The sequence below is a fragment of the Rhinatrema bivittatum genome, chromosome 7 (genome assembly GCF_901001135.1).
Source record: "Rhinatrema bivittatum chromosome 7, aRhiBiv1.1, whole genome shotgun sequence".
Lineage (NCBI taxonomy): Eukaryota > Metazoa > Chordata > Amphibia > Gymnophiona > Rhinatrematidae > Rhinatrema > Rhinatrema bivittatum.
The window spans coordinates 82,850,750-82,868,581 of NC_042621.1; the positions used below are offsets into that span (position 1 = coordinate 82,850,750).

The following is a 17,832-nucleotide window of genomic DNA, read 5'->3' on the forward strand; positions in this document are numbered from 1 at the left end:
AAAAAATAATTTCTTAAAGTGTGGGTCATAGATGCCCATTGCTGTGGTGGTGGCCAATTTGAATCAGGCATAGTATATATTTATTTATTTATTTTATTTATTTATTTTTTTCTATACCGACATTCCTGTAAAGTATACAAATCATATTGGTTTACAATGTATCTACAACATTCGCTCAGTGGCGGTACAGGGAACAATTAAAAACAATTAACAGAAGAGGTAACAGTGGAGAACAGGTCGGAAGTCATTCTTAACTTATCATAAAATAAAATAAAATAAATCCTTTCATATCATCTCGGGTCCAGGAGAGATGATAACTAGTGCAAACAGAAATGGGGAGTGTGCTGAAGTGTCCGAACTGGTATGATCGCTTGGGAGAGATATATAGCTGAGATGACACATTCTTGGACTGGTCTTGGAGAGGAGGCTGTAATAGCTCTATGTCAGCAGGCCACATAAGAGGAGTCCTTCTTATTTGAAATTGCTTGATCCTATGGTGGAAAGGGAAAGGTAGAGGCAGTGTTGTGTTGTATTTTTAACCATGGGAGGATAGTTGATTGCCTTCCCACAACACTGGGAAGATCCAGTGACAGCATTAAGCTGCATTGTTGAGGCAGCCATGAGTCTGTGATTCCTGTGGTGCCCTGGGCCTTGCTTTATGTGACATGGGAGTACCTTTGTCTCCCCATTTCTTTCCTTCAGCATTAAAGGGAGTCATAGTAGCAGGAACAATATAATGCTGCATCAGGGAAAGAGCCATGGGTCTGTGACATGAGCTGCTTGAAGGCAGACAGGAGGGGGCAGAGTGAGAGAAGCAGCAAGAGTCTGTACAGGGGCAGCAGCACAGGGGGACTTATAAAATTGTGGTTATAGAGAGGAGGCTGCCGGAGTATCTGGTGGCTTTGGAAAAGCCCCAGGCCCTAAAAGGAAGGATAGGCTAACTTAGGCAGTGTCATCATAGTGATGTCATGTCTAGTCCTACAACACTGTCTGCAGAAAAATAAAAATAAGGGCTAAGCTTATTTTAAATAGCATTAGTGCACATGCGGAAATGATTTAAAATTCTAGCATATCTGTGCTTGTGCCCACATACACACATGTGCACTCATTTTAAAGATACCATGCTTATAAGCAGAAATTTTAACAACTTTGGTGAAATCAAAATATAAAATAAACTTATCTTACAATATCAAAGTATTTTATATTCTAGAACCAGTTTTGAAGAAAAATAACATAATTTTATGTATTTGCAGTTTGCAATACTGTTATTTAAGTGTATTTAACTATATATACTTGTTTGCTAATATACCTTTTCAGATAATTGTTGATAATAATAAAATCTAAACATAGAAACAAAAAAATATAGCTTTTATTCTATTTGACATTCCTTTACTTATATCCCTACTTTCTCTCCATTCCTCCAGGAGACTTCACTGGGTAGATCTCATATCTAAATATTCTTAACCTAGTTTAAGAGAAGACTGCTGGAAGTGACCTCTGTGTGAAATATCTATTCTCTTTCACTCACCATTGGCCAGGGACACCACAGCATGAGATACTATACCCATGGGGGTGGTTTAAATTTGCACTGTATACCATAGGGGGTCTATAAACCTTTCTGCAGTTTGCAAATCTCTACATCTGCACTATAAACCTTGTGGATATAGACAGCTCTGTGCTATTTATAATTCCACACTGTTTGCCATAGGGGTATAGATACCTTTTTGTTGTTTGTGATTCCCCACACTCTATAACTTGGACATATAGAAACATCTGTGCTCTGTAATTCCTTGTACTGTATGCCTTAGGAGTTTTGACACTTCTGTGATGTTTACAATTCCCTGCACTGTTCATCTTGTGGTATAGGCATCTCTATGTGGTTTTCAATTCCTTGCACTATATGTCTTGGGTGTAGAGACATTCTGTACTGTTTGAGATTCTCTGTACTATATGCCATCATGATTTTGATGCCCTTATGCTATATGTCATTTTCCATACTTTATACCATGGGGTTTTGACATATCCATTCTGTTTGCAGAATGTACACCTGGGAATAGAGACACATCTGTGCTGTTTGCGATTCCCTGCAATATACACTATGGAGGATTTGACATCTTTATGCTGTTTGTGATTCCCCACAATGTATATCATGGCACTTTTGACACCTCTGTACTGTTTTTAATTCTGTATCCCTTGGGAGGGATTGATATCTCTGTGCTGTTTGTGATTCCCCACACTGTATGCCTTGGAGGTTTTGATGCCTTTGTATTGTGATTCCCTGCACTCCATTCCTTGGGAGTCATGCTGTCATTCTTCCTTGCTGCCACGCAGCTGATGCTGCATCTTGAGGATCTTGTTCCATATGCCTACCTGCCATGCCCCAGATGTACCACCATAAGGAGACTTGCTGCTACCACTCTGCCCTCCATGATATGCTCCTCATATGTCATGGTCTGGCAGGCTGGAATCAGGGAGTACCCCAGCAGAAGTGACATGGGACTGCTTGGGTAGGCCATTTTGAGTCCATTCCTGGATCTTTTTTTTTGTTTCCCCATTTCATTAAAAAAAAACCACTCCAACACTTCCCATTCATTACAATATTGATTCTCCTCCTGACACCCCCCCCCCCAAAAAAAAAAACCTAAAATAATTTAGTGGTCTAGTGAGGGGCCCAAGAGTGACCTCTTGCTCCCAGGCCAGTGGCTGCCTTTATTCAAAATGGCCTTTGCCCTATCATAAGAACAGAAGAACAGAAAATATGCCATCTTATAACAGGAGGCTATTGGTGCATTTCATTTGGATTTCTAAGCCCTTAAGGTATGATATGGCAATGTAAATGGCCTTCCTCAATTATTTTAATGGTATTTCCATTTGGCAAGACCCCCTTCTGTCTAGTTCTGTCCCCAACTCCTAGTTGCCTCTAGGAGTTGGGGAATTGGGACATATTTTCACACATCATGGTGCACTGCACCTTAGCCCTTGGTATGGAGAGATATCAGCTTGATCAGAAAAGTAATCATTCTTAAACTGTTCCCTATCCTGGTTGCCTTAGTGTTATGGGTGCATAGGCTCCAGGATAAAAAAGTAATATTATGGTGCGACAGTCAGATTATTGTCAAGGCATACAGAGTGAAGAATTGCAAAGAGCACAAATATGTCTATCCACCTAAGCTGTAGATTGTGGAGAATCACAAACAACACAAAGCTGTCTATACCCCTATGGCATATAGTATGAAATTAACTACAACACAGAGGACTGTATCAAAAGCATTGCTGAAATCCAAGTAAATCACTGTTATGGGAGCGCAGGAGTGATCCCATCTCTGTTGATATATGTGTACCCCTGGGCGACGATGCAGCCGAAAAGGAGATCCAGCAAGCGCCGAGGCAGGTGAGAGGCATCCGAGTGCAGGCTGCATACCTCTGCCACAACTGTACACAGTAGAGAGACCAAGACAACGCACTGTTTGGTCTCAAAGTGGTCCTCCGACTACTCCTAGCCCTTTCGGACCTGCTGCATGGAGCAGCAACTGCGACAGGGCGAATGGTGGTCGAAGGATGAAGACATCAGACGAAGACGAATAGAAGGAACAACACTCAGAATACATGAGGGCTTCACAGACGAGGTTGCTAGGAGAATTAAAAGGATGACTCCAGGTACTTGAGGACTTCACTAAGAGTCACAAGGTCACCCCTCCTGAACAGGTACTGCCATGACACGCGCCCTATACAACCAATAAGAGCTGGTCTTGGACCACGCCGGCCGGCGTGCCCTACACAGCCTGACATGGCTGTCGCAGACCATGTACATGGTTTCCCCAAACAGGTAGAGAAAGAGAGAGATCTATCAATGACTCAGACAAGGCTTGAACCAGAGAGTGCCTTGCACGGCCAGTGAAGACAAGGCAAGAGAATGCCAAGGTGCAGGTTAGGAAAGTCCATCATGGAGGAGGATGAAAGGATGAGATGACATCTGAAGACAAAGATGGTCTGGATGTGTGAAGACGTGAGACCAAGGTCGATGAAGACAGACATGGAATTCCAATGAAGAGCATAAGCCTTGAGAAGTTAGATGGCTGATATAAGGATACTGCATAGTTGGGTATATTGAGTGTCTTGTCATCTCAACTCTTGTTCTACCAGAACCCCTTGTAAACCAGTTATTCCTGGTTTAGAATGGGTTCTGAATCCTGGGTTTCTGAATCCTCTGTGGGAGTTGAGGGAGATATTCTGCAAGCTGGAAAGGAGAGGGTTTTTTTTAAACTTGGACAATTCCTTTTTTAGATTTGTCAGCTCATTTTTCCATTGTAATTGAAAGTAAATTGGACAATCCTTAATCCTTCAAATGGTAGGCCTTGGAACATAAGCACTACAGTTGTTAACTGAATAAAATACATTGTGCTAATATTGACTAATATACAAGTTGTGAGATTGGTACGTAGGTTAAGTGATTCATTTAAGACCTAAGTCCTTGGAATAACTATTTAAGAAGAAAATATTCTAGGGGTGGGAGGGAACAAACAACTCTTGTACATACCAGGCCTTTTTTCTTTTATCCTTTGAATAAAAACACAGTTTAATAGAATTTTAAGAATCCTTGCTAGTCTAAGTAACTAGAAAAAATATAAAGAGATTTCAAACCATACACAGATAATGCAGAAATTAAAAATCTTTAATATGATAAAGATTTTCTATGTCCTTTATTACCAATCAATTTATTTTCCCTAGCAACACTATATTAGAAAAGAAAGCCCTGGGGGTAGGTGGGTAGAGGGGTAAAGAGTAAAGACTTTAAACAGTTAAAATTATTATTAGCAACAAAAATTTTTGCCTTACATGCAGTTATTCGGATCTTGTCTAATCCACAGTATATATTTTTTTCTTACTTTTTGTACAGCTAACAATCTAAAACCCACACTTTATGCCATTGGTGTTTAAATTTGAGCAGCTCTCTCAAAAAGGCACATAGCAATGCAAATATAGAAAATCTTTCTACTAGATCTCAGATATTTAAGCTAGAAATGTAAGCTGTGGGAACCTTTCTGGACAAGATAACCTTGCAAAGGAAATGATCAACAGTATGAAGAATAAAACCAGTCTTTGCTGGCTTTTGAGATGGTCACTATCAGCCTTCAGTTGTATGTGCAACTAGCGATTATACCCGTTCTACACCAGGGCAGCGAACCTTTTTATTGGCACTTATGCTCTTAAGTAATTACGTTTTAAATTATTAAAGAAAAAAGTTACTTAGTTGCAGAATTTAAAATATTTTGAGCAGAATTTCCCTATAAATTCACTGTAAGAGTGTCCCTTATACATACACACACCCTCATACAGGCTCCCTCACTCTCTGGCACACACACACACATCCCCTCATATAGGCTCCCTCTCTGAAACCCACACTCAAGCATCCCCCGCACTCCCCCTCTTACCAACCAAGCTGTCTCTCGCACTCCTCCACACCCCCTCTCCTCTCTCATACACACATTCTCTCTCACTGGCATCCCCCTTCCCTCATATAGGCTCCCTCTCTCTGAAATCCACACTCAAGCATCCCCCCACCCACCCTCTCTTACCTCCCATGCTCTCTCTCACACCCTTCCCACCCCCTCTTACCAACCATGCTTTCTGTCACCCCCCCTCTCTCACACATACAGTCTCTCTCACCAGCATCCCCCCCATGCTCTCTCTCACACCCTCCTGCTCTCTCCCACCCTCCCCAACACACATTCTCTCTCACCGGCATGCCACGGGACTCTCGCCATTCGCGGCGAAGATGAAGGCCCGGTGTGCCATTTGCGGCACACGGGGGCCTTCCATTTTCACCTTGAGCAGAAAATAGCAGTGGAGACCGCAACATGCCGCGAACGGAGCGTGTGCCACGAGACGCGCTCCGTTTGTGGCATGCCAGGGCCTCCTCTGCTATTTTCTGCCTGCCCCTGTCCTTCCAGTTTTGAATTGTCTTCCGGCGAGGGAGGAAATCGGCGAGGTGAGGGAGGAAATATGCGGGAAGGAGGAATTCTGCGCAAAATCTGCATTCCGCTGTAGCACAGAATTCCCCCAGGAGTACCTCTTGTAGCTGGTGTTGTGACATGGCCACTGTACGGTGTGTTTGAGCCTCCAAGGCGGCCAGGTTGCCGCCTGCGCCATCTATCAGCGGGCTGGGGAACATGCGCGAACATTGACGGACACACTACCAAGCCCGATATATTATAGAGTCATCTATCGGCGGGCTGGGGAACATGCGCGAACATTGACGGACGCACTACCAAGCCCGATATATTATAGAGTCATCTATCGGCGGGCTGGGGAACATGCGCGAGCACTGATGGACACACTACCAAACCTGATATATTATAAAATGATCAGTTTTCAGTTGTGTATTCACTTGAGTGGCTCTTGAGGTAACACCAGTCTTGGCTGGCTTCTAGGGTAGTTGCTATTAGTTTTCAGTTGCGCATTCAATGGAATCAGTCTTCAGTTGTCTATTTAATTGAATGGCTGTTGAAGTGAAACCACTTTTGTTTCTTCAGATCTTATATCTGGGAACGTGCAGCCAAATGTATCAGATACAGGTCGTAATTCAGCACAATACATCACCCACCTTACAAAGTCTCAGACTGAATAAAACTTCAGAAATAGTTTAGGCAGATACAGATGGGAAGAATGAATGGACCATGTGGTGTTTACCTGCTAACATCTTCTATGTCTGTGTGACATTTTAACTGAAGAGGATGTATCTTCAACATTACGGCATCCCTGCCCTTGAGATTTGAGCATTGTTTTTAGATATGAGTATGGTGCCCACATTTATAGTATGCATATGAATTATTTATTATATATGTTTCTTTCCCATTATCATTTTGTTTCCTTTCAGAATAACAGTTTATGGGAAATGACATGAAATGCACTAAATTGCTGAAATATCACAAGGACCATTGTTATGAAACAGAGAGGCAAATATAAATTCTAGTGACATAATTGTGTTCAGGAGGTTATTGAGAGATTTGCAACATATTTCATACTGTATTGAACTAAGCCTGTTATAAAGAATGAATCTCTTATTCTTTTAAGGTATCTTAGTACTAATATGCTATGCATGGGATATGAATTAAAATAACCTCTGTAAGTGCCAAATATTGTTACATTAAATACATCCATGTTCCTGGAAATTCCAGCATTAATGTTTTGAAGCTGAATAAATGGCTTCAGTCTTCTTTTTTGTGATGTAATTGTTTTGCAAGCGCCTTGAACAGCTGGCTGCAGATGTTTTTCATTAAAAGCATTGTAAGCTTGTTCACTTATTATTCAGCCATTTTATAGAGTCTTACAAGATGCTTTAGCATCTTGTAAGATGTGTGTGAAGTCCCTATCTGATGCCACGAAAGCTTCCAAATTCTGAGTCTTCTGAATTAGAATTTGAATTGTTGGCATCTTCAACTTTGTCTCTCTACCCTGCTCTTTATATTTCTTTTTCTATACAGTTATTAAGTTTTTGAACTGTGCCATCAAACTGTTGTGATTTATTTAACTTCACCTTCATTAGTAAGATGCATTAAAAGCATTAAATGATTTTTTTTTTGTTGAAGAAAAAAAGCGACATGTTAAAATACGTAGGAAGAAATCATTCTGGAATATACCCAGGTGATGAGTTAGGCTACTGATGGAAACACAGGCAATTGTATGTATGTGGTTAAATGATCTTTTTAGTGATTTAAGGTGGTTATTTGACATAGTTTTGATTGGTTTAAATATGGTTGTATTGATATTGTTCAGTTCCATTTTTTCTCTGCCACTGGCTCCTCTTCTTCCCAGTTCGAGCACCCCTGTTTTATTGTAACTTTCATTATTTTATGTTCATGTTTAACGTTATTTCCCCCTTGTTCCATGTAATATGATCTGTATCATGAATATTGGTATAAAAAAGCACTAAATAAAATAAATAAATAAATAGTTTTGAAAAAGAATGCAAGTTCTGATTGCCAAAATACCTCTCTTAAATGAAGATATTTCTGGGTCACTAAAGTTCATTATTTATCCCTAATTTCCCAAAAAAAGTAATCCATAAATAAACCAACACTATATATATATTTTTTTTTTAATTGCTGTACGGTTATACCAAACAAAAGCTTTTGCTTGGCAAACCTATACATTAAAAAACTACTACTGTACTGTTTGTACATGAAGTATCCAGGTCACTTCTTTTTAAGCAGTTCAACACAGTCCAAAAAAGAAAGCAATATCTCTGTTACCTTGCTTCATGCTGAGGGGCGGATTTTCAGAGCCCTGCTCGCGTAAATCCGCCCAAAACCGGGCGGATTTACGCGAGCAGGGCCCTGCGCGCCGGGAAGCCTATTTTACATAGGCCTCCCGGTGCGCGCAGAGCCCCGGGACTCGCGTAAGTCCCGGGGTTCTCCGAGGGGGGCGTGTCGGGTGGCGGGCCCGGTCGTCGCGGCGTTTTGGGGGCGTGTCGGCAGTGTTTTGGGGGCGGGTACGGGGGCGTGGCTACGGCCCGGGGCGGTCCGGGGGCGTGGCCGCGCCCTCCGTACCCGCCCCCAGGTCGCGGCCCGGCGCGCAGGAGGCCCGCTCGCGCGCGGGGATTTACGCCTCCCTCTGGGAGGCGTAAATCCCCCGACAAAGGTAAGGGGGGGGTTTAGACAGGGCCGGGCGGGTGGGTTAGGTAGGGGAAGGGAGGGGAAGGTGAGGGGAGGGCAAAGGAAAGTTCCCTCCGAGGCCGCTCCGATTTCGGAGCGGCCTTGGAGGGAACGGGGGTAGGCAGCGCGGCTCGGCGCGCGCCGGCTATACGAAATCGATAGCCTTGCGTGCGCCGATCCAGGATTTTAGCGGATACGCGCGTCTCCGCGCGTATCTACTAAAATCCAGCGTACTTTTGTTTGCGCCTGGAGCGCAAACAAAAGTAGGCTATTCGCGCTCGTTTTAAAATCCGCCCCTGAGTGCGTAGCCTCATAATTTAGCAGTGCATGTTATATGATTTTGATAAGGAAAGGAGAGTTTGGAAACCTGCCAAGACATTCAATTCTTTCTACTGCTGGGTTGAATTCTATCTCCAGCAGTCTTGCAGGCTATTTCTTTACCCTCTTATGCATTCTTATAAAATGACAGTAATCCAAATTTAGGTAAGTTGTAGTCAAAAGCCTTGTGTTGTATTTCACCCATGTTAATACAATAAAGGACCTATGTACTAAATGGTTTTATCACATTTTGGGCCCTATCTACTAGGATTTTTCCCACATCCACACACACAAAAGGAAAAATCCTTTAGAATATAGGCCCCTATATAGTGGTATTATAGCATATGCTAAGGTTCCAGCCCTGTGGGTGCTTGAGCACCCCCAATATTAACTCCTTTATTATGTTCACAGAGTGGTAATTTATGATGTTTACTAGCATCCCAAAATTGTTTTGAAACATTGGCTCCTTTGAGTGTGTGCAGTTTCACTGCTTGGGTTTGGATTATTGGTTATCTTGGATAGATGGTATTCTTTAAGAGGCATAATTTATTTATTTATTTCATAATCTTATATACCGCCTCTTCCAAAACAGTTCTGTTCAGTGTAAGATTACAAGTATTCATACATAATAAGACACTAATAAACAAAATGCACATTAATATACAAACAAATTATGTGCCATCTATGTACTATCGCAGTCTAACTCTTTTAAGCCAAGTACACACAGGGATCATAACTAGAATGCTAATCCAAACACTCACCAAACATTTGTTGTGATTCCTTCCATGGCCAGAGCCACGGGAGGCCTCTTACCTGCCTGCCCAATGCCATGTTCGGTCCAGAGGCCGCCACCGACGTTCTCCCGTGGCCCAGAGGCTACCGTCATGCTGGTGCGGCAGGAGCCACGCCGGGGTTTTCCCCCTCGGCTCACCTCGCTGCAGCGGTGCCTGGCAGGAGCCGCTGATGTCACCTGTCTTCACGGCAGGAGCCACTTATGGTCTGCTCTTCAGCGGCAGGAGCCACCCTTCAGCTTCCTCCTGGCAGCAGGGAGCCGCCGAAGCCCCTGGGCCTGATCACAGCCTTGTGGCCTGCTCCTCGGCGGCAGGACGCTGCCTTTGCTCCACCTCTTCCTGTGGCAGGATGTCACCACTCCCACGTCGGGCCTGGTCAAGGCCTGATCCGTCTCCTCCTCACGCTGCTTCTGGAGGGACGCTGTCAGGGTCCTGCAGTCTTCTCTTCCTGCTTCCTTAGGCGTGGAGCAGTGCCTCCTCACTGGTTTTAAAGGGCCAGTGAGGGAGAGGCCCTCCTGGTCCCACCTGATGACATCACTTTTGATCCACTTCTTCAGCCCTATAAAAGGGCTCCATTGCCATTCAGTCTTTGCCTTCGCAAGGAGCAAGTTCATCTACCAAATTTTCTGCTCATATTTTCAATTTGTTTTTCATTTCACAATATGTAGTATGAGATTTAATCATATAAGTTTCCCAATCTTGCAACTTGTTTGCAACTTGTATTTTAACTTACTTTATTCAAAATTTATTTTATTTATTTATACGCTTTTATATACCAAAGTTTATCTAGAGGCCTTCACTCTGGTTTTGATCTTTTAATTAATCACTGACTTAACTAGTTTGTACTTTTCTAACTTCTTCAATTGTTCTTTAGATGTAACTAGTTTTGTTATTTTTCTAATTAGCTCAATTGTTCATTTGTAAAGCACCATTGCTAGACGTTATGTTAATTGTAAACCAATGTGATGTTACTAAATGAATGTCAGTATATAAAAACTACAAATAAATACAATAAATAAATCCTAGGACTTCCTGCCTTCTTCTCCTGTTTGGCTTCCTTTTTCATGGGATACCTCTTCATCCGCTGTTCCTGATGTCTTCGATGGATATCCCTCGTCATTGTTCCTGGCCTCTCATCTTGTCTCCAAGTCCTGATGTGTCCTCATGTTCCATTCTTCCTGTCATCCTGGTTGTCCTGATGTCTTCATCCATGTTGCTGAGGTTCCTGAAGTTCTGTTATCCCAGCTGGGCTGAGTAGGCCGCTTAGTGGCCCAGTGGTTCGCGACCATCCCCTCTGGGGTGTGTAGGGCACTGGCGGGATTCCTCCATCCCACGGGGCTGAAGATCCTTCTCCTGATGCCCTCATCTCGTTCCGGGTTACAGATTGAACCCTAGTGGCTGTCTTCAGCCCAACCTCAGGATTCCTCTGTTGCGTCTTCCATGCCGGGTCGGAGGTTCCGTCCATCTACTGACCTGTTAGGTGCATCGATCATGCTGGGTGCTGAGGCTCCGTCCAAGACAACACTGCTGGGAGTTGTCTGGATTCCATCTGTCCAGATATATGTCTGCTGTTCCTGGATTCCTTGTGGGCAGTCGTCCATACTTTGCTTGTTGCTAATCTTCAGTGAGTGTCTGCCAGTGGCTGGAGGCCCTCTGCTCTCTCGGAGCTCCGGACTTTTATCTTGTTTGGTTTTAACTAGTCTTCGTCACTCCCTGATGTGTCTTCGTCAGCTCCGCTGTCTTCAGCTTTCATTTTCCAGTCCTCAACCATCTCTGCTTCATGTCTGGCCTGCCGCCTCTGCCATTACCCAGCGGCAGGTCCGAAAGGGTTTGGAGTGGTCGGAGGACTACTCAGAGGCCAACCTTGTGTGGTTGGTCTCACTGAGGTTTGCAGGTCGGCAGGGGCTTGGTCTCCACTCCATCCCAGATGAGGACCCATCTCGGTACAAGGGTACACACTCCTCGTCCCACACTGAGGAGTGCCGCCTAGAGCTCCCTTCCATCGCAATGCAACAGCATTATGTTTCACTAGGGAAAATATTTAGTATATAGGGGCTATATATGAAGTTAGCTTATATGTATGGAAGGTAGCAATGTGCATTTATTTGAAACAAATTGATAAAATGCAAAAACAGAATATATTTTTTTGTTTGATTTGTTACATCCAAAACAAATAGATACTTTAAGTCTACAAGCAAAAGTGTGTTGGGTTGTTTTTTTCATTCAAGCTAGATAGATGAAGCTGCCACAAAAGGGTAGGTAGTCAGTGTTATTTCTTTGAAAACTGGCACTTTGACACAGGTGCATGTTTAATAATTCTGATCGATAGCTGAAAAAAAATAGTTAGTGTTTTGTTTATGTTACGCTCCTTGCAGTCATCATATTGGACCACGTACCAACATTTCTTTATTATGAGTGCACCATTGATTGTATGAGTGAATTGAACACACTTTTATGATAAAGAACATGTATGTGCGATTGATTACAAAGCCAATTTCATTCCACCATCTCATTTTCCCCTTATCTCATGTTTTCATTTTCTCTAGTCAGCAAAGTTCCATCAATGAGCTATAACATAAAATGTTTACAAGGTTGAGAAAAGCATGCTAAAGACTAGTTTCCTTTCTGTCATAATGTCATGCACTGGGGTTAGTGAGTCCTTGGACTGCTGCCTGGTTGACGCAGCTGGTGCATGCAAGTACAGACCAGGTTCTAGCAGATGGCAGCAGATACACCCAAAGGCAGAGAGACTGAATAGGAGTCTTCACCTGTACTGGCCACTTCCCCTCAGGTTGAGTTTTTGAGTTCTGGTGGCCAGCATGGTTTGGATGGTCCAAGGCTGAGGTCAGGGCAGGCAAAGATCAAAAACTTAACTCTCTAATTACTGATAAGGATGTCACTCTATATATAACCACAGGTATATTTAAAACTTAGTATTCGTAGGCTCAACTAGCGTCGATATTCGTTTTTTTCTCACACAATTTACAGAATTCGGAATTTGTTTCTTAACTCACCTCACATTGCTAAAAAAAACAAACCTGATATAAATTATATAATTCACATCCTCTATTTCAGGAACCTGTTTGATACCAGTTGTGTACAGAATGTATTGAATTGTTGTTCTATCCGAATTTATTGAGTTGTTAACTCACATCTTGAATTTCATGAACCTGTTTGATACCAGTTGCTTACAGAATGTATTGAGTTGTGCTATCTGAATGTATTGAGTTGTTACATCTGTAAACCGGAGTGAAGGCAGCTAGCTAAACTTCGGTATATAAAAACATTTAAATAAATAAATAAATTAAATAAATAAATAAATAAATAAAAAACAGAGTCAGAATCCAGGCAGAAGTCAGAGCAACTGGAGATCAAAGGGCAGTAACAGAAGAACAATCTGAGGGAAAAGCTGACTGGAAATAAGGCAAGGCAGAGCAAGGCAGCACAGAGAAACAGGGCAAGAAGCAAGGCTAGGCACGGTGGACAAAGCAAGAATACCACAAGTCATTTAATTTGGGTTATATATTATTTAATGTTTTTAAAACTTAAATCAAAAGGCAAATGGTGTGTTGAGAAGGTTCAGGGGTCTGCAGACACTTTAATGGAGTCCTGTCATTAAAACAGTGATTTTTATTGAGGAAAATTGTTTAAAATCTGAATTATATGGAGAACAATGCTGAGATGGATTTAAAATGCAGCTCTGTCCCCTGACATGGAACCATGTTTCGCTAATGCTGCATCGGGAGGAACAAATAGGTACATCTCTAAAAAGGAATTATAATACACAGGGTTAAACTGAACATTTCATAATTACATATGCAAACCACCAAAAATGGTGGGACAGTAGAGGAAATTAAAAGCCCCAAAACAAAGATAAAATTAAAGGGTGTAGAATCTAATGCCAAGGATCATTGTAGCGTTGGGTTGGTGAACGCATAATTCATTGGGGACATGGATAGCTGAGAATCCTCCGAGATTTTGGATGGTCTTGGTTTGGGGGCTAGGAGTGATGGTCCCCGATATGGGTCTAAAAAAGACACTGAACAGAAAGTAGGTGTAGTAGAAGAATGTGAAAGTTATAGAATTTCAGAGCATGGTTCATCCCCTGAAGAATCGTTAGAGGAAGTTGAGGTATCAAAAGTTACTCTTTTGCAAGCAGGGCGAGTTTTATTCAACCACTAAGTATACTGATCCCTTACTGTAATCGGTTGGTCTCATTGAAATTTTTTGTATTTTAGGGCTTTTAAGTCAACCCAGAATTTCTCTAGGTTCTTTGGAAAGTCTGCCATTGTGTAGAAAAATGCTGTGTTGTGATGAAGTGCTCATGTGTAGGGATTCAATTGCCATTCAAAAACATATCCCTGCTATAAACCAGAATGACTCTTTTATTCATCTCATCTTGAACAATAACTGTTCATTTAAAGTGAGACTTGAAACTGCCAAACAATTTGGGGTAGATTCAGACCTATAAGTGGGTGTACATGTGTATGCTACCCGGCACACACACATGTACGCCTGATATTATAACATGCGCGCACAGGTGCGCGTGCATGTTATAAAATCAGAGGTAGGCGCGCACAAGGGGGTACACAGTTGTGTACCTTGGGCGCGCCGAGCCTCGTGGCCTTTCCTGTTCCCTCCCAGGCTGCTCCGAAATCGGAGCATCTAGTCCCACCCCCTCTCCGCCCCTTTTTACAAGTCCCAAGACTTACACGTGTCTTGGGGCTTTACATGCGTTGCCGGGCCTTTTAAAAATAAGCCCGGCACGCGTAACCTTTTGAAAATTTGCCCCTTTGCTTTTAGTGGTACTCTCCCATTACACTTGCATCTTGAAAAGAATTATTTAAAATTCATTGAGGGAATAGAGACATGGCTGTCTGTACATGCTTTTACTTTTATTAAGATTGAATCTGTTTGAAGGTAGGGATTCTTTTGTTTTGGAGAGGGATTTATTTTTTTAGCTTTATTGAGAAGCACTCGGTGTGTGTTCCTTTTCATCAGTGACTATTTTGGTCATTGATTAAGCTGTATTTATTATTTTTTATAATTGTTAAGGAGATATATGTTGGGGATTGCTTTATATACTTTAATTTTTTGACTAAGTTGTATAATATAATGCATGTATATTTAATGTATATTTTATTGCGTTTTTTTATTTATCTTATCTTTATGAATTGTAGTATATTAAGTATAATAAACCAAACTAAACTGCTATCATACAGTATTTAATTTATTCTCTCCAGATGGCACATCTTCATACAAAAAGAAATCTGTGGTATTATTTTGTCCTCATAATTAAAAAAAAATAGAGTGGTATTCTGATAGCAGAAGTTTGACTTATTACAATTATTCACAATTATTATTGCCAATATTATTATTATTATTATTATAAATCTGCATTATTTTTTCACAGCAATTATTCTCATCATTATTATTATTTTTCCTATAGTGCTTTTCACACTGGCGGGAAATGCAGATGGAGAGCCATGTAAATTCCCATTCAAATTTCAAGGGACTTCATATAACAGCTGTACAACAGAGGGAAGGACAGATGGATATCGATGGTGTGCAACCACTGAAGATTATGACCAGGATAAGAAATATGGATTCTGCCCAGAAACAGGTATCAGAGATACTGTCTTTGTAAATGTAACAGGTTTAACAACTCTGCTATGAAAGACTAGTAGACTTGAAATATAATTTATTGATGTTATCAATGAACAGTAATTGTAGAATTGCCCTTTTTCTGTACAAAAGTATGCTTAACAGTTGCAGGTACATTTCATTAAAATTTGGTCTATAAAAATTAAAAATAGGTTGATAAGTTAAATTTTATGCAGTTCAGAAAAATTACTGAATAGCAGCAGAAAAAGGGAGGTGATATTGCCCCTATATAGGTCCCTGGTGAAACCTCACTTGGAATACTGTGTACAATCCTGGAGACCACACATTCAAAGATATAAACAGGATGGAGTTGGTCCAGAGGGTGGCTACTAAAATGGTCAGTGGTCTTTGTTCTAAAGCACATGGAGATAGACAAAGATCTAAACATGTAGACTCTGGAAGAAAGATGAGATAGGGGAGATATGATAGAGACATTCAAATATCTCAAAGGTTTCCATGCACAGGAAGTGAACCTTTTACAATGGAAAGGAGTCTCTAGAATGAGGGGTCATGAGATGAGATTGAAAGGGAGTAGACATCTTAAGAAATATGTCTTTATAGAGAGGGTAGTGGGTGTGTAGAACAGCCTTCCAGTAGAAGTTGTGCAGACAGAAACGGTATCTGGATTCAAGAAAATATGAGATAAATACAGGGGATGTCTAAGGAAGTGATGAGAATTGTACTGCTAAATTAATTAAATGGATAGGCAGACTGAATTGGCCATACAGGCTTTTTCGGCCATCATGTTTCTATGTTGCTATTTCTGGCTTTTCCTTTTGCTTTATCCACTTGTTTAGCCACCTTAAAGTCCTCAGATACAATCACTCCAGATCCTGCTCTCTTTTGTGCTTAGAAGGATTTCGCCTCCAATGTTGTATCTCTACCTTGGGTTTTTGCAGCCCAAATGCATTACATTGCATTTTTTAGAATTAAAATTTAGCTGCCAGTCTCTAGACCATTCCTTGAGCTTTGCTAGATCCCGCCTCATATTTTCCACACTTTTTTGGCGGTCTACCCTGTTGCACAGTTTTGTATCAAAAAATCCTTCTGCTATGTCACACATGAAAATGTTGGAAAGAACCAATCCCAAGACTGATCCTTGAGGCACACCATTGGTAATTTACCACTACCCTTTGTCATCTCTCACTTAGCCAGCTTCTAACCCAGTCAGTAATTCTAGGTTCCATACCAAGTGCTCAATTTATTTATAAATCTCCTATATGTGACAGCGTCAAAGGCCTTACCGAAATCCAAGCACATTGGGGTAGATTTTTAAACTTGCTCGAGTGCGTCCATGTGCATGCACTACTTGGCGCGCACACATGGACATGCGATTTTATAACATGCATGCGCAGGCACATGCATGTTATAAAATCGGGGGTCGGCGCACGCATGGGGGTGCACAATTGTGTGTGCCGAGCCCACGCTGAGCCGCGCTACCTTCCCCCATTCCCTGCCTCCCCACCCCACCTTCCCTTCCTCTACCTCCCCCACCCTTTCCCCCCTACCTTTTTTCTTTTTTTGTCTTCTGTTTCAAAACTTACTTTAGCCCTGGGGCTGAAGTAAGTTGCGTGCGCCGGCCAACTGCTGGCACGCGATCCCCGGCACAGCGGCAAATGGCTGCTGTGTCGGAGGCCTCTGACCCCACCCCTGCCACGCCCTTTTGAAAATAGGCCCGGCGTGCGTATAACCAGTTACGCACGTAACCTTTTGAAAATCTGGCCCATTATGTCTAGCTCTCTCCCTTGATCCAACTCCCTGGATATCCAATCAAAGGAATCAGATTTTTCTGACAAGATTTACCTCTAGTAAAACCCTGCTGCCTCAGATCTTGCAATCTATTGGGTTCCAGAAACTGCATTGGCCTCTGTTTTAGCAGTGATTCTATTAATTTGCTCACCACTGAGGTCAGACTAACCAGCCTATAGTTCCCAGCTCCCTCCTTACTTCCGCTTTTCTGAATAGGAGCTACGTCTTCCCCTCTCCAGTCCTCTGGAACTACTCCAGATTCTAAAGAAGCAATGAAAAGCTCAGCTCGATACCCTCTTATGTATCCCATCCGGCTCAATCACCTTATCTACTTTAAGTTTAGTTAGCTCCTCATGAACACATTGCTCTGAAAATCAATTGTGTTTTACCTCACTTCTAATATTTGTGTTCGTTTTATGTGGTCCTGCTCCAGGCCTTTCCACAGTAAACACCAAACATAAATATTTGTTAAGCAATTTTGCTTTTTCCTCATCAGCCTCTACATATTTTTTTCCCTTCATCACTGAGTCTATCAATGACACTTTTGCACGTCCTTCTAACTAACATATCTAAAAATAAGTCCCCTTCCCCTTGTTTTGCTGTATTTGGGAGAGTGACCTGTATAAGTTGGGGGTGTTATCTATAGATCTTCCTAA

At 42.0% G+C, this 17,832-nt stretch overlaps 1 protein-coding gene across 1 annotated transcript in view; it reads left to right on the plus strand.

Annotated features, from left to right (window-relative positions):
* MMP2 (matrix metallopeptidase 2) overlaps positions 1-17,832 on the plus strand; it is a 93,223-nt gene that overhangs the window by 26,178 nt on the left and 49,213 nt on the right. Inside the window, 1 exon segment of the mRNA XM_029608576.1 lies at positions 15,213-15,386. Coding sequence (XP_029464436.1) covers positions 15,213-15,386 — 174 coding nt within the window.